This window comes from Monodelphis domestica, chromosome 2 (genome assembly GCF_027887165.1).
Source record: "Monodelphis domestica isolate mMonDom1 chromosome 2, mMonDom1.pri, whole genome shotgun sequence".
NCBI lineage: Eukaryota > Metazoa > Chordata > Mammalia > Didelphimorphia > Didelphidae > Monodelphis > Monodelphis domestica.
In genome coordinates this window covers 197274261-197302154 of record NC_077228.1, presented here as the reverse complement: position 1 = coordinate 197302154, position 27894 = coordinate 197274261, and the positions used below count along the sequence as shown (strand labels likewise).

Below are 27894 nucleotides of genomic sequence, written 5' to 3'. Positions count from 1 at the left end.
GAAATGATATATTATTAGATCCATTTTACTTTGGTGATGAAACTGATATAAACAGTGGTTAAATGGCTTGCCCAGGGTCCCACAGCTAGTTAATGCTTGGTGTCTTGACCCCAGGCCCAGTACTCTGCCCACTGTACCATCTAGTTAACCATAGCAGAACCAAAATCTTCTGACTAAACTCAGCACTCAAGCCACTGTCTCATTGAACAACTCTTTGGCCACTTAAAGTAGTCTTTCTCATCAATATTGTTTTGCTCTAGGTGTTCCCTTTCCCTTCTCATCCATACCTTAAAGTCCAATTCAAAAGGCTCCTCTTTCACAAAGCCCTTCCACCCCCATCCCCATAGTACTTGGATTGCAACTTGAATGCACTTGTATAGTAATCAGTGTTGGTTTCTTATCTCCTTACTAGATTAAGTTTTATTTGAGTAGGGACTGGGTCATATATAAACTGTGTCTCTCCACCAGGATCAGAGCACCAACAAATATCCTTGTCAATGAATGGACTGGGTCCTTAGAGAAGTTGTCTGCAAACTTTTTGATTGTACACTTTTAGTAACTTTTCCCCCTGTAGTGGGCATGATGGGTTGGGATTTCCCTAGGTTAACTGCCCATCAGTTACTCTTACTGGTTTGGAGACAGATTATAACTGACTGGGGCAGGGGATACAGGGGAGGGGCGTATTTGGCAATCCTGGGTTGGTTGGGTGCGGCCGTGATGGAGACAAGACCCAGGATTGGCTATCTCATGGAGTGGGGCGCCAACCATAGCCATAAATCCTCCTACCTAGGGAACTGTTGGCCTTTACTTTGGAAATCACTGTCTTAGAGGGAAGGAAGTTCTTGACATCCCCTCTGTTCTTGCCCTCATTTTGATGTGCCCCCTCCTGGGTAGAAGGACCTGCTAACTTCTAAATAGCCGCTAGCTCCAGTCTTTCAGTTCTGAGGCTGGATCAGAGCAAGGGGCGGGCATAGGGATAGGGCCTGCGCTCAAGAGGGCGGGTCATTGCAAAAGAGGCGGAGCCTAGCGGGAATTAGTAGCTGGGGAGGCCTGGGACTCGGGGGCGGGCTCAACCCCGGAAGAATCGATTCCGGTAAGATTAGTTACTTCCGGCCTAGTCTGCCGCCGGGACCGGACAACCGGGAACTGGGAAATGAAAGGCCGGGGCCGCAGCCGTCATGGAGCCAGCGGGCCCTGAGAAAGAGAACAGGACCAAGGTAGGTGATATGCAGGTGCGGATGTTCTGTTCGGCCTGCTGCCCCCTACTTCCGGCCTGGTGTCCGCTCTCCCTCCGTCCGTCTCTGCCCTCACTCCTCAGTGTCTCAGGTTCCGACTTTTGCCTACTCTTTGGCCTTCTCGGCCCTCCCTGAGCCTGGTGGGTTTGGGGTGTTGGAAGTTCCTTTTGCGCGTGCGCCTTTCTGTAGGTGAAGGGAGGTCACCCCCTCCCTCCCCAAAAGATTCTACTGAGCGAGAGGGGGAAGCGGGAATCACACCTGGAATGGGAACTGGGGTGAGAGCCCGGGACGGTGTGGCTTCTCTCCCTCCTGCCATTCCAATCCCCTCTCTCCTGCATTGTTGATACCTTCCTGTCCCAGGGGTTTCCCAACTGGGTGGGTGGTCTGTGTATGGGATGGCCGGGTGGGGCCCAGTACCCTAAGGCTTGGAGGGAGGAGAGGTGAGCATTGGGATAATAGATGTGGGCCTGGGGCTCAGCATCTCCTCCTTTTCTCCCCACCTCCCCTCCCTCTAGTGACTCCCAACTCCCCATTCCTTATGGCACCTGTAACTTTCAGTCCTACTCCCAGACCAGGGTAGTCTCGAGACTGTCATAGGGATTTCCAGAACCCTCAAGACCTCTAGGGGTAAGGGATCCTAGCGCAGGGATTTGTGCACTTAGGGGATAGAGAGAATTACCTCATATAAGGCTTGATCAGGACTAGGTTAGATAGAGTAAATAAGTGGAGAGGGGAGAGGCAACAATTTGGCCCCATAATCAATGCTCTCCCTACCCCCAATTCTTTTCTGCTCTCCAAGTGCTTTTATCACCTGTAACCCTACCAAGCATACACACGTGCAAAGCAGTGTCTTTGGAACCTAGGTTAGAGTGTGGTTATCCTTGTCCTACTTCCAGATTAGGAGTTTCAGTTTCCCTCACCCTCTAGACCTTAAGCAGAGAAATCTGTGTGTATGTGGGAGGGGAGTTATGATGGTTGATCTAGGCAGAAACCATCTGGGCAATAGAGGACTGAAGCAGCAACAAGTTTCAGGAGCTTCTTTTCCCCACTTTGGACTAATGATCTTTTCTCAAAACCCATAAATTACAACAATCCTGCCACATTGAAAATCTAGCACACCAATGAGATTGGAACTTAGGTTAGGCACCAATAACCTTTTCCCCACTAAACCCTTACCTTCTGTTTTAGAGTTAGTTGATAGTTACTATTGATTTCAAGGCAGAAGAGCAGCAAGTCTTAGGCAATTGGGGTTAAGTGACTTGCCCAGGGTCATCCAGCTAGGAAGTGTCTCAGGCCAGATTTAAACCCAGAACCTCCCATCTCTAGGCCTGAATCTCTAACCATCAAAACACCTAGCTGCCCTGGAATCAGTAACTTCTTGACCCCGCAACTCCTCACACATGGCCCAGGAATCTCAGGGACACTATACCCTAATTATCTAACCTCATAGGACTTATGGAAAAGGCCTTACATCATTTAGTTCAGCCCTCTAGTTTTTATAAAGGAGGAAATCAAAGCTATGAACAAGACCTGAAAAAGTTTAAGGACTTGTTTGTCCACATGGAAAGTAGCTGGAAGTTATTTACTTCTACCAGCAGCAGAACAGGATTGCAGGGAAACAGTATTCCCCTAGACTGTAGAGCATTAGGAGAAAACATACGTGCCTTGAAACTCCTTTTCCAAGAGATTCTGATTCTGCACCAATAGCCTGAGTCCTTGTACATTCATTCATCATCAGCAGCTATTCTCTTTCAGAGTTTGTGTATCCCCTAGCAGAGGAATTAGGGTGGAGTTGGAGTGATATCCCAGAACATCACCATCTGTAGTACTCTTAAAGCTCCCTAACCTCATGGGCAAGAGAAACTGCTTAAAGACTCTTGGAACTGTAGGTAAAAGTGAGAGCTATAGGAAGGAGACAATAAGCAGGGAGTTGGGAGACCAATAGAATGGTGTGTCATCAGAAATACAAGCCTTTCCATAGGAAAGTGACCACTTTTACATATATTACTGAGAAGCATAGATGCTTTGATTTGTTTCTCTGGTAGTATCTCCATTTTAACCAGGAGGAAACAGGTTGGGCAACATGATGGGATTTGCCCAGGGTCATGCAGCTTATAAGAGCTAGAATTCAACCATAGGTATGCTGACTTAAAACTAGGACTCTTTCCCTTTCACTCTGCTCAGCAAGCCATGTGTCATCCTTTGACTCCCCATGCTGGTAGCCCATGGTATACATTAGAGAGGGCATTTGCCCTGGCCAGAGTTCCTTGGAGCTGTTTTGACTCTATGTGAAGGGATTTAACCTTTAGGGAAAAAGGAATCCAGGATTTTGGCTTCATTAGTAGCATGTTTAACCAACTGAATTAATGAACCCAGAGAGCTGATATTTGGGGGAGGAGGAAAACCTTATATACTTACCCATCCATAAATAGGAACATATTCATAGGGATATAGTGGAGGGGGAAGCTACCAACCTTCAAAGGAGCCCAGTTTTCCTTTTCTGCTACCTAGATTTCTTTAGAAAACCTAAAATCCTTCCCCCTTTGGGGAGGAAGTCCTAACCTTTAGAGGAATTTGATAAGCTCCTCTGAAGCCCAGAGAGCTCCCAGGTGTCAGAGACCAATGGTTGGGCTGGGGTGCTTGGTACTTAGCTCTTAATCACCTACTTTCAGTAGGGTGTAAGGGGATGAGATCTGGGGAACCAGGTCTGAGAATCTGGTTTTACTTTTCTTTCCCATTTTCTACTTTCCAAATACAGTTGAGAGAAAAGTGAACAAAGGTTTCAGTTTTAGTTTTCTCTGATGCCACCCTGTCTTCTCCTCCCATCCTCTCACTTGCCTAGTAAGCTCCTACTTATCTGAAAGAGCCCTCTGCCCTCCCTCAGATGTGGGGAAGAGGGAGGAGGCAGCTGTCCATCCCTGGAATAGTTGGTGTGAACTTGTTTGAACCCATGTTAGGAATATTGAGGGCAGCTAGGTAGCTTGGTGGATTGAGAATCAAGCCTAGAGACTGAAAGTCCTGAGTTCAAATTAGCCTCAGACACTTCGGTAAAGATTAAAATTAATATCCAATACTCCAAGTATTATATTTAATAATATTTATTAAATATTTAATTCAAAGTATAAGGAAGTAAGGCTAGCCCCAAACCCCAGAGCTCTCCTTTCTCCTCCACATGGATCCAGAGAGAGAGTGGCCCTGCCGAACTGAAACCAACATAATGATGCACATACACATAAGGGAAAAGGGAATTGTGGAAATTGTAGTCCTCAGGGTTCAAGATTCCAATCAATACACTTCTGAACTATGTGACCCTGGGCAAGTCACTTAACCTCCATTGCCTAGCTCTTACCACTCCTCTGTCTTAGATCCAATACACAGTATTGATTCTAATATGGAAGGTACGGCTATTAAAGGGAAAAAAAAGAATGGATGCAGAAATGCAGTCCAGGATCAACTTTGTAGCCTGTTCTGCCTTGGAAGCTGGCTCTCAGAGATACAGAGGGAGGCTGGTGAAAGGTAATTGTTCCCCTACAAGATCAGGACCTCCTTCTCCCAAGGTAGGAGGATTTTTAGCCTCTCCAGAGAAACCTGGACAGTGGGAAGGTCCATCAAAGGTTGGGAGTTTCTTTCTCCACTCTTAGCTGCTTTTGATTTGTAGAGGATAACTTAAAGGGGGAAGGGTTTACCTTAAAAAGGAAAGGGAAGTTCCCCAAAGAACTAGATGGAACAGTGAAGGTTTCCCTCAAGCATTGCTGCTGAGATAAGAGAGGGGACAAAGGCATACTACTGCTTCCCCATTCCTATCCTCAATTTCTTTTTTGAAACTATGGAAAAACTGCAGAAGATCTTTCCCCCATTAGTACCCCAGCCTAACATTGGTCCCTGGCACTTCAGGGGAGGCAAAAGGAATCTCTACTAGGCTCTTTCACTTGACCAGATTTAAAAGACTATCATGGGCCCCCATCTAGGTAGAGAGCAGTCAGATCAGAATGGCTCTAAAAAGTGAATTCCCAAGTCTGAACTGGCCCCTCCTGTGGAATCACTCATGAGATGTCCTTAACCATGTCCCATTTGCTTTGCCAGTTGTCAGTGACCCAGTACCCTTGTGAAGCAGTGTGTCTGTATATAGAGAAAGGACAAGATAGCTCTCTAACAACCTCATCCATGGGGTATCAGTGGTGACTCTTAATTTGCCTCTTCTCTATTGTTGGGGACAGAGTGCTATTTTTTTTAGGATTTGGTTTCTCCAGCCTCTTTCTATTCATCTCAGGATTAAAGTAAAGGTAACAGAAGGACCAAGCCTCCTTATTCTACTTCTACATTGTGTGTGTGTGTGTGTGTGTGTGTGTGTGTGTGTGTGTGTGTGTGTGTGTGTGTGTGTGTGTGTGTTGGGGAGATTGAGGGAGCAAAGAGGCTAACAAAGTAGCTGGTAACCCTTTTTTTTATAAGTGACTTGCTCAGGGTCATATAGCTAGAAAGTGTCTGAGGCAAAATTTGAGCCCAGGACTTCCTGTCTCTAGGTCTGACTCTCAATGCACTGAGCCACCTATCGACCCCCAGCCCAGTTACTCTTGTATCTTCATTATGATTGTGGGAACCCCACCCCCACCTTCCCAGAGCATAGAGTATTTGGCTGACTAGGACCCCTGGATGAAGGGCTTCAATTCAGCCTTTTTCCTCAGTGTAGGGGGCCCAAGGAAAATTGGTTGGTTTGGGGGCTTGGTGAGGGAGACATTAGAAAAAAGTGGCATTTGCAGTGAATAAAGATTGGGTGATTAGCCTGTGAGACAGCGTGTGAAATCTGTAGCCAGCTGAGGGGAGGGTTAGTGGAAAAGCCTGGCATTTTGGGCTAATTCTACAGCATGTGGAATCGGGGCTGAGGTGTGATTTCAGAGAGCATGTGTGTTTGGGGGGATGGGGGGACAGGCAAAATGACTTAGGGTGTGAACCAGGGAACTGTACGGTACTGAGCTGTGCTGAATCGACTGCTCTCACCTAATAACTGCTGAAAGCATTAACAGGTTGGCAGGGGTTGGAAGTGAAGCACTCATAAAATAGTTTTAGAATAGAATAGTGGCTCCTACTTCCCCAACTCCTCACAGAGATGGAGGCTCAGTTCACTGGAGCCTGACTATTTCTTCTGAGACTTGACTGGATTTGTCCTGGAGCTTTTTGGAAAGCTGGATATAGGGAATGTTGCAGGGGGCTCCTTCCTCTCTCTCCCAAAGCAGGGCCTTATGTGATTCGGACACCTTTCCCCTGCAGCCTTTAACTCTCATCTAGCTAGAGGCCAGAGATCAGAGCTGGGCACTGAATGTCATCAATCTACAAGCCAAGGTGTCTCTGACTTCTGTCTTTCCCAGTCATCATTGACCTATATCAGGGCAGCATATCCTAGTGGGAAGAGCATGGAATTCCCATGGGACAGGACTGAATTGGAATGCACACTCCAACACAGTAGCTGTGTGATCCTGGACAAATTATTTAACCTCTCACTGTCAGGTTCCTCAATTGTAATTTGAGGATAATACATCTGCCTCACAGAGTTAGTGTCAGAAAATTACTTGGAAAATTTAAAGCACTATAGAAATTTAATAGGCAACTAGGCAACACATCGGATAGAGTGCTGGGATTAGATCACCTCCCTGTCTTCAAATCTGGCCTCAGACACTAGTTGTGGGATCTAGGGCAAATCACTTTAACCCTGTTTGCCTCAGTTCCTTATCTGTAAAATGAGCTGAAGGAGGAAAAGGGAAACCACTCCAGTATCTTTGCCAAGAAAACCCCAAATGGGGTCATGAAGAGTTGACACAATTGAACAACAAGAACTGTAATGTAGATTGCCTAGTTATATTTACTCTTGCCCTTCTCTGGGAAGAAAACTATAAACCAGATGGGAGGGCATGGGAAAACCCTGGGTCCTAAGAACAGCCCGCTTCCTCTTCTGAGGAAACTTCCCCTTTGGGGGTCAGGCAGACTGTTGGCTTCAGAAGACAGTTATGACTATTCATCTGATCTAGTGTGTGTCAAGGAGTGTAGTAACACTTTAGGTAGATATAGGGCGGAATGGTCAGGCTTACCTGATAGGAGCAGGAAAGTAGGGGCAGATGGGAGGAGATGGGTTAGGAGATATAGACAGTTAGAATAGAGAATGCTGCAGGGAGCTTGCCCCCATCTCTCTCTGATCCTCTGCTATTTATCACCCACATCTTTTGCTAAAAGCCCTTCATGAAGGATTTCCCCTATATTCTTACATATTGAACCAAGTTTTAGCTTTTGCTGGGGAGAGAAATTTATTCTTTTGTTACTTCTCATTTCTCTGCAGAGAGCTAGCAGTTTACCAAACTTGGTTCTGATTTTACCACTCTTCCTTTGTAAAATGAGGGAATTCACTTCAATCAAGGGTTATTAAACTAGGTTTGGTGGCCTCCTATTGGTAGACAGATTTCTGGGGGACTGTGAACTCATATGGAACAGGTAGGTAGTACAGTGGATAGAGGTTGGGCCTAGAGTCAGGAACAGTTGTCTTCCCGAGTTGAAATCTGGTTGAAGACACTTGCTAGCTGTACAACCCTGGTCCAGTCATTTAATCCTGTTTGCCTCAGTTTCCTCATCTGTCAAATGAGCAAGAGAAGGAGATGGTAAACCACTCCAGTATCTTTGCCAAAAAAACCCAAATAGGGTCGTGAAGAGCCAGGCACAACTGACACAATTCAGTGACCACATCATGAACCCAAATGGTGAAACCCATGACATTTTTATTTCAGAGTAATTTATTTTCATTGTAATTCCATATATTTTGTTTTTATGAATGTAAAAACATTTATGAGATGAGATCCTTAGGGTTCATCAGACTAACAAGAATTTAAAATGTAAAAAAAAAAAGAAGGTTGAGAATCTTTGACCTAGATAATCTCCAGGGCTCCTCCCAGCACTAACATTCTGTGATTGTGAAGACTTCGGTCTCCATCTAGGAATAGGCCATCTCTTTTTTCAGATGACAGTACTGAGGTCCATGGAGGTTAAGTTACTTGCCCAAGGTGTTTACACAGGCTGCAAATATCAGAATTGGAATTTGAACCCAGCCCCTCGGACTCCATTGCTTTTCTCCTCCACCCTAGGATACTAAAACTTCAAACACTCCCCCCTCCTTGCCTTAGCAGCTCAATTCCTGATAACAAATTGAGTGTCAAATCTGTAGCCATCCCAGGCGGACTTGTTCACGCCCTACAACTCATTCTATAACACCTCTGTCTGTGCTAGGGAAGGGTGGAGGCTAGTCCCAGAGTCTTTCACAGGGATATTAGCAGCAGTCTGGCCAAGTTAGGGGGCCAGAGAGCTTACTGCTTCCCAAAGGGATGAGTTCTAGGCCAACTATCTCTAGTACCCCAGCATTCCCCTATTTTGCTTCCTCTGTTGATGTGTAAAAACACAGATTGATCTAAGAAAAGAATATTACAAAAATTAGGCTTGTGTCCACTGAGGTGCCTGTATAACAAATTGGGGCAAGTTATATTAAAATTCTAAGGAGGGCCCCAATAATAGAGCAAAGACAGCAGCTAATGGGTTAGCATTGCCAGCTACTGCCCTTGCTGCCTTTCTAGTTCTGCCCTCCCTGGCCTGGTGGAAAGAAGTAGATTGGGCTAGAAAGAAGCTGTAGGGATCTAGGAGCACTGTTTTCAGACTGGGAATTCAGTTGTTCTTGACTTCAGAGAACCCTAGGATGTCAGGGCTTATAGTATCCTTAGAGATAGTTTACTGAGGAAGAAACTGAGGAGTGACATGCCCAACGACACAACTGATCAGTGACAAAATCCGGACTGGAACTATGTTTCTATGAAGAACCCAGATTTCTTGATTTCCCAGCCAGGTCTCTGTCTGGCTGAAAAGACTAGAACTCATTACATAGGAAAGGAAGTCACAGCCTTGAAATGATAGAAACCTCTTTCTGTGACTATTTACTTATTTAAAACCCTTACCTTCCATCTTAGAATCAATACTGTGTATTGGTTCCAAGGCAGAAGAGCAGTAAGGGCTAGGCAATGGGGGTTAAGTGACTTGCTTAGGGTTACACAGTAAGAAGTCTTCTTGAGAGCCAGGCCTAGAGATGGGAGGTCCTAAATTCAAATCTGGCCTCAGACACTTCCTAGCTGTGTGACCCTGGGCAAGTCACTTAACCCCCATTGCCTTAAAAAAAAAAAGCCTCTGAGGCCAGATTTGAACCTGGTACTCCCATCTCCAGGTCTGACTCTATCCACCAAGTCACCTAACTGCCCCTTTTCTGTGACTTTTGGTGAGTCCCCCCAATTCTTTCCACATTGGTTTTCTTTTTAAAGGTATACTATTTGGTTCTCCAGTTTGCTTGTACTTTCTTCATCTTATCTCTGTCATCCCCCTTGTTGTCCCCCATTTGTATCTTACACTTTTCTTGGGTTTCTCTGGGTGTGTGAGTGAGTGAGTGTCGGTGTTGTACTGTCTCATACCCAAGCTGTTATCTTCTGTTTATGTTTTTGAAGGTAAGGAGGAACGAGAATGAAAGATTGTCTTTAGGAGAAACTTGCAGAGAGAGCGATAGTTAATTTAGAGAAGAAACTTGGAGATAGAAGAAAAAATATGAAGACAGACCTGGAGAGAGAGACTAAGAAGACACATATTAGTGAGAGAACACAGATGGGGGGGAGGAAGGAGACAGACAAGGAGAAATAGATATTGAAGAGACAAAGGGGAATTAAATGAAAGGCTGGCACATGATGAGAGAAGAGACATGGATGGAGGGAACAGAAAGGAAAGGCAGATATGAGTCAAGACAAAGAGAGATGTTAGTAAATGTCATGGGGCCCGGAGCTTCCTTTTTCAAAGGGAGTGAAGGATGATATTTTAGCAGTGTTCTAATGCTGCATACTATTAATGGATGTTGGGGTGGCCCATTGTCAGTAGCCAGGTGCCATGTTGCCCATCCTAACTTTTGTCCTCCCACCCCAGGCTCACTGTCACACAGGAAGGAATTAGGATAGTCTCATGGATAGTGGAACCCCAACTCAGGATGAAATCACCCCTTGGGATGCTTTCTTTGTCAGTAGAGAGAAGCATTATTGATGGGGACATAAATGTTTCCCTTGTTCTCCCTGGGGAACAAGGACTCCTGGCTTCCATTCTTAGAAGCCACAGGACCACACACACACACACACACACACACACACACACACACACACACACACACACATCCTGACTCCCATTTGCCTGCTTTCAGACATTAGATTGCCTTTAATGTGCAAAAGAGCATTGTATTTGAGCAAGAGGATAGGAGGAAGAGTTTGCTTCCACTTTATGGGTTTGTTGGAGGGAGTTGGGGATACCATACTTATTAAAGTTCCAAATTGTCTGCTAGAATGGTTTGATCAATTGACAGCTCCACCAGCAGTGTATTAGTACCAGCAGTGTATTAGTGTTCCAATTTTGCCACATCCCCTCCAACATTTATTTACTTTTCTTTGCTTTCATATTGGCCAATCTGCTTGGTGTGAGGTGGTACATTAGAATTGTGTTGATTTGTATTTCTCTAATTATGAGAGATTTAGAACTCTTTTTCATGTGCTTATTGATAGTTTTGATTTCTTTATCTGAAAACTGCAGATAAAGTCATTGTAATCCCTGGTTTGTAATTCCTTTGGAAGGAGGTAGGACAGAGACAGTTTCAGAAAAGATGAGGGAGAAATAGAAAGAAGAAGTTGTATCATAACCTTTTGGACTGATCACTCGCCACAGAGCATTATTTGAATTAAATCCAGGCACCCCTCAGTCTCTGAACCTCTCTCTCGTCTCCCAAACCATCTTTCTTCAACTTGAGGATAGTTGTTTCTTCAAGTACTAGACAAAGGGAAAGGAATATCAGGCTTCTTTCTAGAAGAATCAGGGTCTAAACAGGCAGCCTCTTTGCAGCCTGGGATCTCTAAGGAGATCATAGAGATTCTGGGTCAAGGAGGAAGCTAGAGATTAAGCTAATAATTCATCCTGTCTGAGCCTCAGTTTCCAAATCTGAAAAATGAAGATAATAGTGTCTATAGTCCCCAAGAGGCATTGGGGCAGACCAGATAGAACACTGATCTTAGATTTGGGAAGACCTGGGCTTGAATCCCCCTCCCTCCAGACACATATCAGCTATGAGACCCTTGGGCAAGGCTATTCCCAATTTACTCCGTTTTTAAATGGGGGTAATAATATTCCCTACCTTAGGGCTGCCATGTTGATCAATGGAGATAATTGTTGTAAAGGAGTAATGCCCTTTGCAGACATAAAAATGCTACATAAACATGAACCATTATTGGCTTTCTTACAATGCTATACTGTATGTGAAAGCCCTTGGCAGATATAAAGCACTAAGAAGTTGCTGGGTGGTCATGGTGGCATTCTCAGTGCCTGGGTTGGGGACTCCCTGGGTAACTGGGCCCCACAGCCTTGATGTTTCACAGGATGGCTCTTGGGAGGGATATGCTGGCTGCCTCCTTCTCCTTCCTTCCTCCTCAAGAATCAGGGAAATAATCATGGTAGTGAGTAGGGAAGGGGGCAAAGGATATCTCTCATCTCTGTCCTCACCCCTAACTGTTAGCAAGCTGGTCCCACCCTTGTGATGGCCCTTACTAGAAAAAAGAATTCTCCAGGAAGCTCCCCCAACCATCCTCATCTCCACCCCACCCCTAGAGTTGCCAGAAGTGGGGGGGGGGTGGAGGGAATGTGGCTTTGTCCTCAGTGAACAAAGAACAGAGCTTGGGCTCCCTCCTCCTAGGAGGGGGTGTGGGCTATTGGCAGAGCACAAAGGCCTAGCCAGTGTCGAGCTGGACTGGGCTGGACTCTTGGGAGTGGCCCAGGCAGGGATTGAAGATGGTAGGGATGGAGAAGAAGAAACTCAGATCCCAAGGGACAACAATAAGGGTGAGGATGGGTGTGGGCCACCAGGGTTTGCTAAGAAAAAAGATGATTCTATAATCCCACAGACTATGATCTGATGACTACACAGTTGCTGTGATTTGGTGGGGAGGGGACTGTGTATATCTCTAGAAGATCATATCAGAGGGAGAGGGCAGGAGACAGTCTGGCAAGCCTTTGGAGAAGGGTTTTTGGAAGTAGAGGGAAAACAGCTAAGAGCCATTTAATGGTGAATTTCAGGTGCCAAGGCCCCAAATCCCCCCTATAGATCAGTCCTGCTCTATTAGCATCTCTCCCATTTGCCTTCACAGATACGCTGCTGAAAACTCTTCCTCCCCTCCATTGAGAGAGGAGGGAGTCCCACCAGGATGACCAAGCTGCCCGTCAACTCCTCGAGGGATTTGGAGCAAAGTCTTCCTGCTGTGGCCTCCCTGAGCACCTCGCTGCCCAGAAACCAGAGCTTCTCAACACCCTTCTTCCCACCCCTCCCAGAGAAGCGCAAGGCCATTTCAGATGTCCGACGGACCTTCTGCCTCTTTGTTACCTTCGACCTGCTTTTCATCTCTCTGCTCTGGATCATTGAGCTGAATGTGTGTGGGTGTGCCCAGGCCCTGGAATAGATGGACCTCTTTAGGCTTCCCCTGACCCTCTTTAAAATGGGTGTGGGATGGGAGTGGAGACTGTTGACATGTCCCATCTGTAATGTTCTTCAATTCTAGATTTTAATTCTGATCTAGCCAACAACTCACTATGAGACCTTGGAATCTCTGGACTTTAAGCTGTCAGCCTGTAACCATGAGAGAGCATCATGCCTGCCTGTCCCCAAGGAAGACTATAGGAGAAAATGAAAGAATAGAGGCAAAATATCTTAGAAAATGAAAGGGTGAGGGGCAGCTAGGTAGCACAGTGGACAGACAGAACACTAGACCTGCAGATCGAGGGTTCTGAGACTTCCTAGCTGTGTGACTGGGTAAGTCACTTAATACCCCTTTCCTGGCCCTTACCACTCTTCTGCCTTGGAACCAATACCTAGTATTGATTCTAAGGTCGAAGATCAGGGTTTAAAAAAAGAGAGAAAGTAGAAGGGTGATGTGGTGGATCAGGAAACAAGGAATCGAGAAATTCCCTGGGCCTTCTTATACAAATCACTCTTTGAGCCTCTGTTTCCTTCCCTATAAAATGAGGGTGTCTGATCTCTATCATCCCTTTGAGTTAGTTTTTTCTTTGGTTCTTTGATTCCCTGCCTTTAAAATCCAACTCTGGTGGGCTCTTCTTCCCACTCCTTTCAGCCTTCTCTCAGGGGCAGGGCCTCTAGGGAAACTTCCATTGGTCTGGATTTTGTGAGATTCCATCCTCCCTGAGACAGAGGAATGGGCTAAAACTCAGTTTATCCCACTCATCCCCAGACAATCAGGGGTTAAGTGACTTGCCCAGGATCACACAGCTAGGACGTATCTGAGGCTACATTCCTGACTCCAGACCCATAATTCTAACTACTGAGAGCCATCTGGCTCCCTTCTAACTTGGTTCATTTTCATCATGACCACAACCATCAGCAGGTACTTACTGAGTGCCTTCTGTATGCAAGGTCCAGTGCTAGGCACTTGGAACATGGCATATACACAAGTATACCTGAGTTCCCAGCTAGATTTTATATACATAAATTAAAAAGAACTTTCATTGGCAGTCAGTCTAGGAGAAGTAAAGTGAGCACCTCAAACAGCAGAGATCACTGTGGGTGAGGGTGGGCAGAGAAGAGCTTCAAAGAGGAGGTTGGATGTGAGTTGGGCTTTGAAAGATAGACAGGCCTTCAGTCAGCAGATCCAGGGGCCAAGCATTTCAGGTGAAGGGAGAAAGGTGATAAGAGATGAGGGAAATCAAGATGGACAAGTAAGCTAATTGTTTATTATTTGTATAATGGGCTAGAATTGGGTTAGATTGAACTAGAAAGATCAATTGGGACAGGATTTTAAAGGACTGTAAGTACCAAATGAAGTCATTGAGGCAGCAGGGAGCCATCAGAGATATTTGAGTGGAGGCTGAAAGTTGTGCTTTAGGAATATTAGTCTGGTAAGGGTGGATAGTTTGGATTTCCCAAAGGTAAGTCGGAAAGCAAGATGACCTAGGAGAGTAGGCCACTAATCCAGGTGTGATTCCATAATTCCCAAGTCTATAGCTCAGGTTTTAGGAGAGGACAAGATTAGAGACAGAGATTTAAGAGCCAGGAAGAGACCTCAGAGATCCTGTGCTCCAGTTCTCTCATATTAGAGGCCACAGACTAGATTAGAACCCAGGTCCCCTTATCTCCAAACCTATCATCAGCAAAGAGAAAGTGAATGAATGAAACATAAAAGGGAACAGTTTCTCTGAGGGGCTGACAGTCATAGAGAACTGAGAACAGAGTCCCAGAAGCAGTCATATTTTGTGGGTTTGAGAAGAAAGTATTATTCAGAAAAGTAGGAGGAGAAAAATAACACTGCCTTTGGTCATTGTAGCCCTTTACAGTTTTCAAAGGCTCTAAACACATCATCTTATTTGATCCTCCCAACTTTGTGAAGTAGGCAGGGCCCTTCGTACTCTCATTGTTACAGATGAGGAAACTGAGGCCTACCAACCCACAATGATGCACCCAAGGTTATAGAGCTGGTGGTGGAGTAGAGCCCAGGCCCTTGCTCCATTATAACACTGAGGGTGTTGCTGGCTGAGGCTGCCTTCTTCCTGCACTTAAAGCCTCATTTGAATTGCCAGGCTCTACTTCTTGAGCCATCAGACTTTAATCACTCTTTTCTTACCTTTCATGTACCCCCTTTCTCACACTTTCCAGTCCTGTTATCTTAGCCAGAATTGGAGAGGGTTCCATCTCCCCCAGATCCTTTCCTAACAGAAAGGGGGAAATAGCAATATTAAATCACATGTATGTGCTTGGGGATAAGGGAGAAGAATGACATCCATTTCCCTCTCCATCCTGGGCAACAAGGCAACATGATAGATTCTCCCCATTAGATGCAAATCTAATCAATTGATTTACCACCTGGGGCTCTGTCTGACACCACTCCCCAGTACCCTTTCTCTGACCATGCGCTGCCCTCAAGCCCCCTAGATGGATTGTTGGCTGGGAAGGGAAAGGGATATTAAGTTGTGCGAATATTGTTCTCTCTACTAACTGATCCATGGCCTTCTGTGAGAGAGGCAGGCCTAAGATCCATCCTTTCTTAGTCCTCATAGGGGGAGAGAGGCTTCCCAGATATTGAACTCTTCTGTCTCCACAATAATCTTCATGTTTCTTACACATACATACTCAGAAGTTGCTTGAATTTGCTTCTGCCATTCTGTGTTGCCTTGGAATCAAAAGTCTCAGCCTGCTATCAGACTCTCTTTCTACTCCCCCTTACCTTGGAGTCGAATCCTTATGGTAGAGTTGCCCATTTGATGACCCTGCTTCATGCTTCAGAAATATATGGGTTGGAAGGCCAGAGTTCAAATCTGGCCCCAGAAGCTTCCTAGCTGGTTGACCCTGGGCAAGCCCCATGACCCTGTTTGCCATGTGTGTATAAGTATATCAGGGGCATAGAGAGGATTTAGATTCTCTACTGGCCTGTTCACACCACACCTTCAAAGCTTTAAGTTTCTTTTCCCCATTGATATTTTTGGCAGAAGCCAAAGCACTGGGGGATGAGTAGCCCAAGAGTTGGAGGGCCGGGGGCATATCTAGCCAATAGCTGGGTCAGTTTACCTTATCTTTCCCTGTGTTCCACACTTACAGACAAATACAAGCATCAAGAAGAACCTGGAAAAGGAGATTATCAACTACAACTTCAAAACCTCCTTCTTCGATATCTTTGTGAGTGCCCTAAGTAGAGAGGAAGCAGCCAGTTGACTTTCAGATGTGTCTTTGTGTTTCTTCTGCCTCCTTTGGTCCCTTTCACTCAGCCTTCTTTTACTAGCCTCCCAGAATAGTAAAGGAAACACAAAAACCCTGCCCCTTCGGAAGCTCACAGGCATGTAAACAGAAGGTGGTTGGGTGAGGTGTACATGCACTTTAAAGCCAAGGGTAGGGGCAGCTAGGTGGCTCAGGGGATGAAGAGCTAGGCCTGTAGATGGAAGATGGGTGACCCTGGGCAAGTCACTTAACACCCATTGCCTAGCTCTTACTTCTCTTCTGCTTTGGAACTGATAGCTAATTAATTCTAAGACAGATAAGGGTTTAAAAACAAAACAAGGGCTCTTAGCAGTGGGCAGCTTAGAGTAAGTGTGTGCCCCCATCCCCTTAGTCCCATAGTAGGACAATGCTATAGAGTTTACCTAATGGTAGTCAAAGAGCTTTGGAAATGAGGAAGGGGACAGATTTGTTTCCGGTTTGAGTGTCATCCCCTGGGAGTTGGGGATGGGCCCCACAGCCAATCCTGTATCACCTGGAACACCAGGGCTGAGATGTATATTGCCTACTCTTCTAATACATGAGCACTTCTTGATTGGCCTCCCCCCACACCCCCTCCTCCAGATTCTAGCCTTCTTTCGGTTTTCGGGGCTGCTGATGGGCTATGCTGTGCTGAGGCTTCGACACTGGTGGGTGATTGCGGTAAGATGCCAAGACCCATGCCCAAGGGGAGAACCCCTTAACCAATATGGCATTGGGAGAATGGGAGGTGGGGAAACCAGACAGAAAAGGGACCTAACCCTCTTTTCTCCCTGCTCTGTCAGATTACCACGCTTGTGTCCAGTGCCTTCCTCATCGTCAAGGTCATCCTTTCTCAGGTCAGTGATCCTAGATGGGGTTTGTCAGGGAAGGGATGAGAATCTTGGAGAGGAAGCGGCATTTTTCTGGGGCTTGGAAATATGCCCATTATTGCCAAGGGTGCTATAATAGGGGCTATGGTGGAAGATGGCAAAGGATGCCTTACAGTACTTCAATACAACTATACTCAGCTCCTCCTTTCTCTTTCTGTAGTCACATTTGGGTAAAGTGGGGCTGGGGTCCTGTCCCAGAGATCTTCAGAGAAGGAAATTCCTCTTCTGGCCCCTCCCCCTTTCCTGAGTCCTCTCCCATTTCAGGAATCCCAGCAGCTTTGATAACAAAGGTCCAGCCCCAGTCACTCCTGTAGGTCCAGCCCATCGCCCTCTGTGGAGTGAAACCTGAGGGCTCCGTCCCCCATTCCCCATTCCCACTCCAAACTGGCCAGCATGGCTTCCCCAGGGATAGAGGGTTGAGGTGGCACCATGCACTCTCCAAACCCATCCAACTTTCCCCAGCTGCTCAGCAAAGGTGCCTTCGGCTATCTGCTCCCTATTGTTTCCTTCGTCATCGCCTGGCTGGAGACATGGTTCCTCGACTTCAAGGTCTTGACACAGGAGGCAGAGGAGGAACGATGTGAGTTCCATGAGGAGGAAGCAGAATGTCATGAGAAGGTCCCTAGTTTGAAGTCACAAGACCTGGATTCAAGGCTTAATTTTGCCACTTTCTACCTGGGTCATCTGGGCCAAGTCACTGTTAAATTTTCAGACTCAGTCTCTTCATTGGACTTAATATCTGTAAGGTTGTTTCTCACTCTAAATCCCATGATCCCATAATTGGTGGGGACAGGGGCAAGGTGTCTAGGGTAGGAGGGAGTGATTTTGGGGAGGAGGGTGCCATCCTGATGGAGGAGATCCTTAAGGTCTAGGATCAACTGAAAAAGTCTTGGGATTTCTCAAATATCTCAGACAATGCCAGGCAAAATGGCATTGTCTCCTGCACAGCTGGGGATGGGCATTAGGGGAATAGGACATGTGGGCCTCGGTGAGCTCTGTAAATCCCAGGAGACATGCTTTTCAGTGGGCAGATCTGGGGCTAGCACTGTGCTGAAGGGAGGCTGGATGAAGAGAGGGCACTCCAGGAGTGGAAACAAAGTGTCTGTGGATCTGTCCCCAGGGTATCTGGCTGCCCAGGCTGCTGCTGTACGGGGACCCCTGCTCTTTCCTGGGGCATTGTCTGAAGGACAGTTCTATTCTCCTCCAGAGTCATTTGCAGGTGAGACAGCTTCTCTTTCACAAGGTCACTTCTTTCTTCCTGTAGCCCTTCTGGGGATGGGGGGCAGGTGATCCTCAGTAATCAGTTCCATGTGGAAACCAGAGGGCAGGGGAAGGAAGGAAGGCAGCATCAGGCTTCCTCTTTTATATCAGGTTCCAAAGGGAGAAAACCCACACTGCCACACCGCGCGCGCGCGCGCGCACACACACACACACACACACACACACACACACACACACACACACACACACACACACACACACACACACACACACACACACACACGTAAGCCCTCTTTCCCCCTCTAAACTGATCCATCTCTACTTGTTGACTTCTTTAGGATCTGACATTGAATCTGATGATGAAGAAGCTGGGAGAAAAGGCTTCTCTAGCCAGGTATTTGACATTCCCCTACCCAAAGACCCCAGACCTGGCTCCCCCAGAATACTGACCTCAAGGAAGGGGTCACTTATCTTTAAGAAGAACAGATTATGAAGGGGCATTAAAGGGACAGCTAGGTGGCTCATCGTATTGAGAGCCAGACCTGGAGATAAAAAGTCCTGGGTTCAAAACTGGCCTTATATACTTCCTCTCTGGGTGACCCTGGGAAAGTCATTTAACCCCATTGCTTAGCCCTTACCACTCTTCTGCCTTGGAACCAATAGTTAGTATTGATTCCAAGATGGAAGGTAAGGATTAAAAAGAAAGGGGAAGAGGCATTAGACAAGAGGTCTTGAATCAAAGGTGTTTAGATAGTTGATTTGTCTGTTCCTTCTCAGCCTGAGCAGTTCCAGGGGCAGGAAGGGAGATGTATAGTCCTGTCCTCCCTGGGCTCTGCAATTATTGAAGTCTGATGGGGGAAACATGGGGAAAATTTAAGAAGTGCCAAGGTGGCTGGAATCTGTTCTGGAGAGGGAGAATGTGGAATTATGCTGAGGGAACAGTGAAGAGACCAGGGGAGGGGGAATTTATGATCTCCCATAAATTCCAAGTCTCCTTATTCCCTCTCTCCTCCTTGCCCGCCCCACCATTGCTTCTTGCTACATATCTCTTCTGGGAAGGGAGGATGGGGCAGAGAACATCATATGGACCTTTGTGAGTAATGGATACATATGGATTGTGCTAGGATCGGGAGTATATCCAGCAGGGGAAGGAAGCCATGGAGGTGGTGGACCAAATCCTGGCTCAAGAGGAGAACTGGAAATTTGAAAAGAATAATGTGAGCCCAAAGCAAGCTCTGGCTTTGTGAGGTGGGAATGATGGTGTCAAGGAGGAGCTAGAATGTTCTGACCACAAGAAATAGACCCACAGTAGTGGTGCTAGATTATAGATTAAGATTGAATTATTACCCCCCAAAACTGAACCCAATCCTCCCATCTAGGCCTTGGAGGAACATTGATACTCTCCCTGGTCCCTCAATCCAATTCCAGCTTTCCCTCTCTGATGTCATAGGAAAAGGCAAAGCAATCCTCCACTTGCTAGTCTTATCACTGGGCCAAGGATGCTCTCTCCCTGTAGGTTCCATGCCATCACCCCAAACCTCCTCTGCCTTCCTTTCCTTAGTCCCCTTCTAGCCCCGCTGACAGTCACCCTCAGCTACCCTGCCCTTCATTGCTGCCCCCTCCCTCCAGCCCTCTCTTCTCTCCTTATACTAGGAATATGGGGACACTGTGTACACTCTTGAAATTCCTTTCCATGGCAAGACATTCATCCTCAAGGTGAGATGTGACAAGAGTCATAAAGAGGATCCCAGTTGGAGTCCTCAATCCCTGTGCCCTAAGCCACCCCCAAATACACAACTGTCATGCATCTAGCACCTGCCTGACCAGCCAGCATCCTAGAGACCATCTGTCAAGGATCCCCAAAGAAGGTCCTTTGCTGTCCTCTGGCCATTATGTGGTAGGCCCCAGAAGGCAGAGCTAGGAGCTACTTGAGGGAAATCTTACACATAATCAGTTGTTCAGAAGTAGAAAGGGCTGCTTTGCTAGGTAGTGAGTTTCTCATCCCCTAGAGCATCATTGGCGAAGTATTGGCATGTGTGCCCAGCTGGCACCAGGTTGGGGGGAGCTGCTTTGTTTCCCCTCTTCCCAGCACTTGAGGACATTTTTGCATGCCCCACTACTCTGTCCAGTTGCCCAAAGTGAGCACTTCCTTCTCCTGCTCTCTGGGGTAATCTGGAGGGGTGGGGGCTCACAGGCATCTTGAAGTTGCAATTTGAGCACATGAACTCAAATCTTCGACACCACTGCCCTAGTGGTTTTCAAGCAGATACTGGAGAACCATTTGGGGTTTGGAAAGGTGGGCTGGAAACGGATTTCTCCTTAACCTCTCACCTCTGAAGTCTTATCCAGCCGTGAAAACTTATCAAGTGGGGAAGTATGTGAGGAAGTGGGGGGCTTTGAGATTCTCAATTGGGGGGGGATCAGAGATCCCCTCTCTTGTTCCCCGGAGCTGCAAGGGAGGTTGACAAGCCATGTGCCTCTCCCTTTAGGCATTTCTGCAGTGCCCGGCAGAGCTGGTATACCAGGAAGTCATCCTGCAGCCGGAGAAAATGGTCCTATGGAATAAGATGGTGAACGCCTGCCAGGTGGGTCTGCAAAAAGGTCTGCCTTCCTCTTACTCCCCAAGTCTCTTCCCCTGGTCAGGGGACCTTAGGCTGGTCATCTTCCGAGAAGAAAATCCTTCCCCTGATGTTTTTTGGAGGGAGGAATTGAATTGAACCCCTGAAGTAGGAATGGAGGGAAAAGGCCTAGATTTCTGGTTTGTGAAGGTGCCAGAGACACTGCCCCCCCCCTCTAAACCTCCCATCAGCACCAAAATGCTGAGGCCAGAGGCCATGGCTGGTAGTGTCAAATTGATTGTCTCTTGAACCCCAGATCCTTCATCAAGTAGAGGACAACACTCTCATCACCTATGATGTGTCTTCAGGGACTGCAGGTGGAGTGATCTCCCCCAGGTAATGGCTGCCTTCATGTTTTTCCCTTCTTCCAGGCTTTCTCATTGGACAGAATCCCAATCTAGGCTGGAACAGACCTTAGAAATCACCCAGTCTGACCCTAACCCTCCTCCAATCAAGCTACTTCCCTAATTCTCATGTTTATTCTCACACACCCACACACACACTCTCCTCTCCTTTGTCTCTCTGGCTCCCTTCTCTCCTTTTTTCCTTCTTCCTCTCTTTCTGTTCTATCATTACCCCTTCCCCAACTTGGACTGCTGCTCTTGAAGCCATCATCTTCCCTGCTCTCGGGGGAGAGCCAGTAGTATGACCTCCTGACCTTAACCTGGTCCTTCACTGCCTTTATTTTTCCAGGGACTTTGTGAATGTCCGGCGAATCGAGAGGCGGAGGGACAGATACCTCTCCTCAGGCATGGCTACCACTCACTTTGCCAAGCCCCCGATGCACAAGTATATCAGGTGAGGCCCTCAAGTCATTTCAGCCAATCCCTTCTACGGGCAGAATGGCCCCATCTCCAGGCATGTCTCAGCAGGAACTTCAGGGAGTTCCTAGGGGGTTAGCATCCTTTAAATGCCCCCATTCTCCGCCTGCATTGGCCACTTGATAAAAGACCATTACCCTCTTAATGGCTCTGGGCAGTCTCCTGTCCTTGTGGGCCTGGCCACCGGAGCCCAGCAGGGAGGAGGGTGGGTGAGGGAAGAGCAGGGGATCTTGGCTGTGGAGTCATGTTCCTCCCCCTCCCCCCCAAGGACAGCAGAAGAAAGATCAGGCCCCCAGGGTGGTTGGAGCAAGAAGAATGTCTGTCACAGGAGGTTGTTCTCAGCTGTGTGACTTTCATGGTCTTGGGTGTCTCTCTGAAGAGGCTCAGAAGCCGGTCCTCCGGGGGACCTCCCAGTTTTACTTAAGATATCCCTCCTGCAAATTAAGGCCCAGCCTATGTGAGCCTGGAGCGGGGAGCCCCAGCAGTGAGGGAGCGAACAAATCTGGTTGGAGTCTTCTGTCCCTTCTCTGCCTCAGGGAGGGAAAAATGTTTTTCCTTGGGCCTCATCCTTACAAAGACCCTTTGTCAAAGGACCCCAAACCTCAGGGGAGGGTAACCAAGAAGGACTCTCTTTAGGGCTGGGGTTGAGTTACACTGGAACGGAGACATGGCTGAGCTAAACTCCCACCTCCTTCCCTTGCCAAACACCTCCTGGTTCACCCCTGGATCGGGGATCTCTTGGGCCTCCCCAGCAGCTCCACTTCTGGCCTCATCCCCAGCTCAGGTTCAGGAGTGAGGCCCAAAGGAGGGAAAAGTTGTCTGGGTATGGGGCAGTGAACTCCAACTGTATCTTCCCCTCTTGCTTCCCCACTGCTCAGGGGTGAGAATGGGCCCGGCGGCTTCATCGTGCTCAAGTCCCCCAACAACCCTCGAGTCTGCACCTTTGTCTGGGTCCTCAACACAGATCTCAAGGTACATTAGAAGCGGGCCTGTACAAATGTGAGCCAGACCCCCCTGCCCCACCCTCGGGCTCAGGGATGCTCCTCCTCCTCCATCCCCTCCCCCCGGCTCTGGGGCTGTTGGTGGGGCTGGAGCCAGGGCTGCAGGAACACGCTGTTCTCTGAGCTAGCCGTGTTCCTCGGCTGCCTAAGCCTCCTCCTGTTGCCTGGCCGGGAGGGGCCCCTGCTGGTGGCCAGGTATCCTGGCCCTTGCTGCCCAGGCCGAGTTCAGCATCTTCGGGTGGAGGAGGTACAAGGACCACTACTCTCTCCTCTCCTGGGGGGCAGGGTGCAAGAAAGGCATCTAACTCCTTCCTGCCTAGTGACTCTTCCTTCTCTTTCCCATCCCACCTGCAAACAGGGCCGCCTGCCCCGATACCTCATTCACCAGAACCTGGCCACCACCATGTTTGAATTTGCCTTCCACCTCCGGCAGCGGGTCGGGGAGTTATGTGCTCGAGCATAGCCAGCCTCGCACAGGGCCCCGGGCATCCATCGCTCCTAAAAGGTCCTCTTCCCTGGCCTGGACTCCAAGGTCCCCCGGGCCAGGGGCTCCTCCTGCCTCTGCCCCGCCAGCTACGCCGATCCTTGGGAGCTCTCCAGTGCTAAGGGCGGGGGTGGCTGGAGTCTGGAGGGCTCACTCTGCTGGTTAAGGGTGTCTGTCTTGCTGGTATTTGCACGTCCTACCACAGGGGGGCAGGACACAATTGAGGGGAGAGCAGCCAGCTCCTGACTGCAGCAGTGTTGGGGGTGATATGTCCCTGGGCCAAGGTGTCCCCAGGAGAAGCAGGCCTGTGTGCCGGGACCAGGGAGCTCTGTAACCAGTGGGCGACACGGGGAGTCACTGGTCCCCCAGCTTTCCCACCGGCTTTTTATAACAGTTATTTCAAGGGTCTGGGACTCTTTTTTTTTTTTCCCAACAGAAACTGGTGGAGGGAGGGGATATGGCCCTGCCTCCCCCCACTGGGAACCTTTGCTCCAGCTCATTCATTAAAAACCTGTGTGGAAGCAGCCTGCCTGTGGCCTTTTGTCCTGGCGCCCCTGGAGAGGACGGGGGACTGGGCAGGAGCTGCGGCTCTGATCTCATTCCGGGATCCCCTCACTCTCTGCCAGCAGGGTTTAGTGGCTCCAGGAAGAATGTGTGCGCCCTTCCTTTACCCTGTGCACTTGCACCCGCTGCCCCGTTTGAGCCAGGGTGGGGGCGGTCTGGATCTCAAGACGCTTTACTCCTATTTGTCTTGAGCCACTGAAGATGGGAATGTGGGACTTAGGGCTAGTTGGCAGTGGGCCTGGGGCTGGGAGGAGACAGCGGGACAGGAGAGAGCGCACTCCTGGCATTTGAAACAGCTGGTGCAAAGGCATGGAAATACGAGCTTGAGATTGAGTGTTGGGTTCGAGGAACAGAAAGGCCACCAGTCTGGTCAGATCCTAGAGTTCATGGGAGGGAGGAAAAGAATGAAGTGAGGAAAAGGGGGACAGGGCCAGTCCAAGCCAAGAGCTTTCAAGGACAAACCAAGGGGTCTGCCACTCGTCCTAGAGGTAGGCTCCCTGCTCTGAGGCTGGGACCTCTGCTCCTTTCCCCCATAATGCCCTGCCATGGATGCCTGCTACCACCCCATTGAGTCCTTGGGCTGGTGCTCAAAGCATCAATTAACACTTGCTCTAAGGAGCCGAATTCGAGGCTGGAGGGTACCTAAGAGAGGTCCAACCCCATCATTTTTACAGAGGAAAGGGAGGTCCTGAGAGGGGAAAGGACTTGCCCAAATTCTAGTGCGAGCTTAGTAGAGACAACCAGAAGCTTGATGTGACCCCCCCAAGGCCCAGCTACCCCGTCTCCCCATGCTCACCCTAGTAGGGCTGAGGGGAGGGACTATGCCGCTTTCCACTGCTGGCACTGCCCGGGGGAGCAGCTGCTTTGGCCTTGGGAAAGACAGACAACAGACAAAGGTCATCAGTGCCCAGGAGACCAGAAGGGGGATTAACTCCGTCACCCCCAATCCTCCTCTAGAGGAGGGAATGGGCATGGGCATGACGGAAGCTGCTTACTGTTGGCCCGCAGGGGATCGTGCCCTTTCCCGGCGGCCCAGGGCTCCGTGAACACCTTTAAATATCCCAGAGGCAGTGTGATATGTCAGGACCTGGGGGGCAGCATGCCCAGAAGCAAAGAAAGGACAGTTGTGGGACACGAAGCCTGCCAACCCCTGGAGCTGAGAACTTTGGGCACCAGAGCCTGACATGTGCTGATCTGTTTACAAACATGTGCCTTACCTTCCCCCTGCAGAGGGGCGGGCGGCGGGCAGCGATTGTTCCCAGCAGGAATCTCAGGCAGGGCCTGGGGGGGACACACTGGCCTCTGAAGGCGCCTCGGGAGTGCTGAGGACTCCAGAAGCACCTATCTCCCCCTCGCTCCCTGAAAAGAGGCCTGGCAATGGATCCCCTGCCAAGTGTCTGGATTCTGTCCCATCCTCTAGGGGGTGCCCCGGGAGGTCAGCCAGAGGGAGCAGCGGCGCACTCTGAAGGTGGATGATTCCCGGCAGTCCTCCCCCCGAATAACGTACACACTCCCCATCCTGGCCCCCCTTCCCTGAGTCTGGGCTCCAGATATAGTTCCTTCGCCATGGGCCTGAAAATAGACTGGGGGGAGGTTATATAAAGCCGCAGGGACAGGACCACACCAGAGGGAGCTGCCCCACAGCGACCATGGCTGCATTCGAGCTGAGCTGCGAGGTGTCCGAAGAGAATGTGGACCGGAGGGAGACCTTTTGGGCCGAGTGGAAGGACCTGACGCTGTCTTCCCGGCCAGAAGAGGGGTAAGTGCCCCCAACCTTACCCTAAGGCTGAATCAGGGGAACCTTCTCTTCAGAGGGGCCTGGTGCCTTAAGGCAGGGATGCCCATAAGCCAGGCATCAGCAGTGCCCACCCACACACCACACCCTTAGGCACCCAGGTAGACCCAGGACAGCCTGACAGCCTGTGTCACCCTCTCGGGGATGAGGGATGGGGGTGGGCAGGGGACCGCTCTTCCCTAAGCGTCTCCTTTTCCCACACAATGCTCTTTTCCCAGTTGCTCTGTGCACGAAGAAGATGCCCAGCACCGAGAGACATACCACAGAGAGGGGCAGTGCCAGGCCCTGGTGCAACGGTCACCCTTGCAGGTGATGCGGATGGGCATCCTTGGCCAGAGTTTGCAGGAGTACCAACTGCCGTATGCAAGGACACTGCCTCTGCCCATCTTCACGCCCTCGAAGGTGGGCTTCAAGGAAGATCGTGAGGCCACCCCCATCCAGCTTCGGGAGCTCCTGGCTCTGGAAACAGCTCTGGGGGGGCAGTGTCTGGACCGGCGCGAGGTGGTGGAGATCAAAAAGGAGCTGCCTCCCGTGGTGGCTGCCAGCCACCCTCAGTTTGGCAAACCGGGTGCCCCTCGTCGTTCTCTATCCCGATCCATGTCCCAGGAAGCACAAAGAGGCTGAAGGGGACTCTGGGGGTAATGTTCCTTCTCCCCTGACTCCTGTGCCCACCCTGCTGTGGGCGCTCCCCAGCTACCACCTGGGAGGGGGAGGAGGACTGGTCATTAAAGCTTTGTAGTTAGCCCAGAGTTGGGTTGGGAAGAGGGAGCCGGGAAGCAGGACATTTGGGTCTTCTGAGCTCCCAAAGGGAGATGATAGAAAAAAGCAGGGGAGCTGGGGTGCATCAGCATCATCTGAAAAACTGCTGATGGGAGACTAGGTGGCTGAAGACCAGGGTCTAGAGAAAAATGAGATGTAAATGGGGTTAGGAAGCCCCCTGAAGGAGGCCAGATGGAAGGGGGATGTGAGACTGAAGTGGGGAGCCCAACGGGGAAGAGGCAGGGCTGGGGGAGCTGTGTTGGGGTCCCACCCAAGCATCATCTGTTAGTGCTTCAATAAAATTGAAAGCTGGTTCTGAACGTGTCTGCCTTTCCCTCTGACCCCGGGGCACGGGGTTACATCTGTCCAGCCCACTAATGCCCACACTCTTTGATATTCGGAACTGAAATGGCCCTCCAGCTCCTGCCAAGGTCCCAGGTTAAATATAGTGTGGCTTTGGGGCAGTACTCGGGCTAGGGTACAAGGACAAAGCTGTAAACAGAGGCAGCTGCTTGCTTTCCTCCTCCCCCTCACTGGATCCTGGCCGAGCATGGAAAAAAAAATGGATGGAAAGATTAATTCCCAAGAACTGATGTTAGGGCTGTCTGTGGTCAAGCTGGGGAGAGGAGGCAGAGGTCAGTGGCCCCAATTCCTGCCTCCAACTCCTGGGCCCTGTTCCGCAGAAAAACCTCAGGAAGATGAAATTAAATATTTGGGCTTCCCCTGAGAACCCAGCTATAGTCTGAGTCTGGGCTTGCCAAGGCAGGGAACCCACGGGCACAGGGGTGTGGGGTGGTCTGATTCCTGCCTCCGGCCCATGCTCAGATGTCAGGCTGACTCATGTTCCAACCATGGAGGTCAGTCAGGAAGAGAATGTTCTCACTACTACCCCCCACCCCCACCTCAGACAAACCTTCCCCTCATCCCTAAGCAAGCACAGCTTTATGGAGTGGGGTGGCAGGCTGACAGGAGAGAGATTGAAAGTCTGGGCTCTGGGGAAGGTTTGTGGAAAGCCCTGGGCACGGGGCAGGGCAGGAAAGACCAGTCTGGATGTTTAGGAGAACCCAGCTCAGAGAAAGGAGTGAGGATGATGGAAAGAACACTGGATTCAAAGTCAAAATCTGGGTTCAGATCTCAGCTCTGCTTGGGCAATGTATTTCCCCTCTCCTGACCTGTTATCCCGTTTGTAAAATTGAGTGTTTAGACAACATCTATGTATACTCCTGCAACTGCCTGGCCACTATGACTTCCCTTTACACCTGGGTACAAGGGAAATTGAGCTGTCATTAGTGAAAGACATTGGGTAGTTCCTCTCAATATAGCAGGAGGAGTCCAGGAAAACCTAGATGACTGGGAGACTCAAAGAAGGGACCTACAAATCCACTAGTTCTAAGAAATAAAACTGGAGGCACCTAGGCAGCTCAATGGATTATGAGCCAGGCCTAAGGATTGGAGATCCTGGGTTCAAGTTTGACCTCAAACACTTCCTAACTGTGTGACCCTGGGCAAGTCACTTAACACTCATTGCTTAGCTCTTCTCCCTTGGAACCAATACAGTATTGATTCTAAGATGGAAGGGAAAGAGGGAGGGAAGGAAGGAAGGAAGAGGAGAGAGAGAGAGAGAGAGAGGGACAGGGAGAGAGAGAGAGAGAGAGAGAGAGAGAGAGAGAGAGAGAGAGAGAGAG

At 49.0% G+C, this 27894-nt stretch overlaps 2 protein-coding genes across 3 annotated transcripts; both read left to right on the top strand.

Moving 5' to 3' along the window:
- The first annotated feature begins 668 nt into the window (after window positions 1-668).
- Window positions 669-23615, top strand: STARD3 (StAR related lipid transfer domain containing 3). 2 transcript variants are annotated; one of them, XM_003340285.4, is made up of 15 exons: window positions 669-1217; window positions 12470-12748; window positions 15922-15999; window positions 16660-16737; window positions 16860-16913; window positions 17409-17526; window positions 18067-18165; window positions 18506-18561; window positions 19292-19384; window positions 19821-19883; window positions 20657-20752; window positions 21042-21121; window positions 21479-21583; window positions 22485-22578; window positions 22966-23615. In XM_003340285.4, the coding sequence occupies exons 2-15, from the start codon at window positions 12527-12529 to the stop codon at window positions 23068-23070; spliced, it is 1341 nt and encodes a 446-aa protein (XP_003340333.1). In that variant the 5' UTR covers window positions 669-1217; window positions 12470-12526; the 3' UTR covers window positions 23071-23615. The 2 variants fall into 2 exon arrangements, with proteins under 2 accessions (XP_003340333.1, XP_056672769.1); XM_056816791.1 differs by lacking the exon at window positions 19821-19883 and having other exon boundaries at window positions 1003-1217.
- On the top strand, window positions 23445-26529 carry TCAP (titin-cap). The gene is made up of 2 exons (XM_001370860.5): window positions 23445-25414; window positions 25669-26529. The coding sequence occupies exons 1-2, from the start codon at window positions 25305-25307 to the stop codon at window positions 26072-26074; spliced, it is 516 nt and encodes a 171-aa protein (XP_001370897.1). The 5' UTR covers window positions 23445-25304; the 3' UTR covers window positions 26075-26529.
- The last annotated feature ends 1365 nt before the right edge of the window (window positions 26530-27894 follow it).

Bases quoted from the DNA above. Each gene is read 5' to 3' on its own strand.
- TCAP (XM_001370860.5), top strand. From the start codon at position 25,305: ATGGCTGCATTCGAGCTGAGCTGCGAGGTGTCCGAAGAGAATGTGGAC. The intron at 25,415-25,668 runs GTAAGTGCCCCC...CTCTTTTCCCAG, and splicing joins TCTTCCCGGCCAGAAGAGGG to TTGCTCTGTGCACGAAGAAG.
- STARD3 (XM_003340285.4), top strand. From the start codon at position 12,527: ATGACCAAGCTGCCCGTCAACTCCTCGAGGGATTTGGAGCAAAGTCTT. The intron at 18,166-18,505 runs GTGAGACAGCTT...TGACTTCTTTAG, and splicing joins TCCTCCAGAGTCATTTGCAG to GATCTGACATTGAATCTGAT. The intron at 21,122-21,478 runs GTAATGGCTGCC...TTATTTTTCCAG, and splicing joins GGTGGAGTGATCTCCCCCAG to GGACTTTGTGAATGTCCGGC.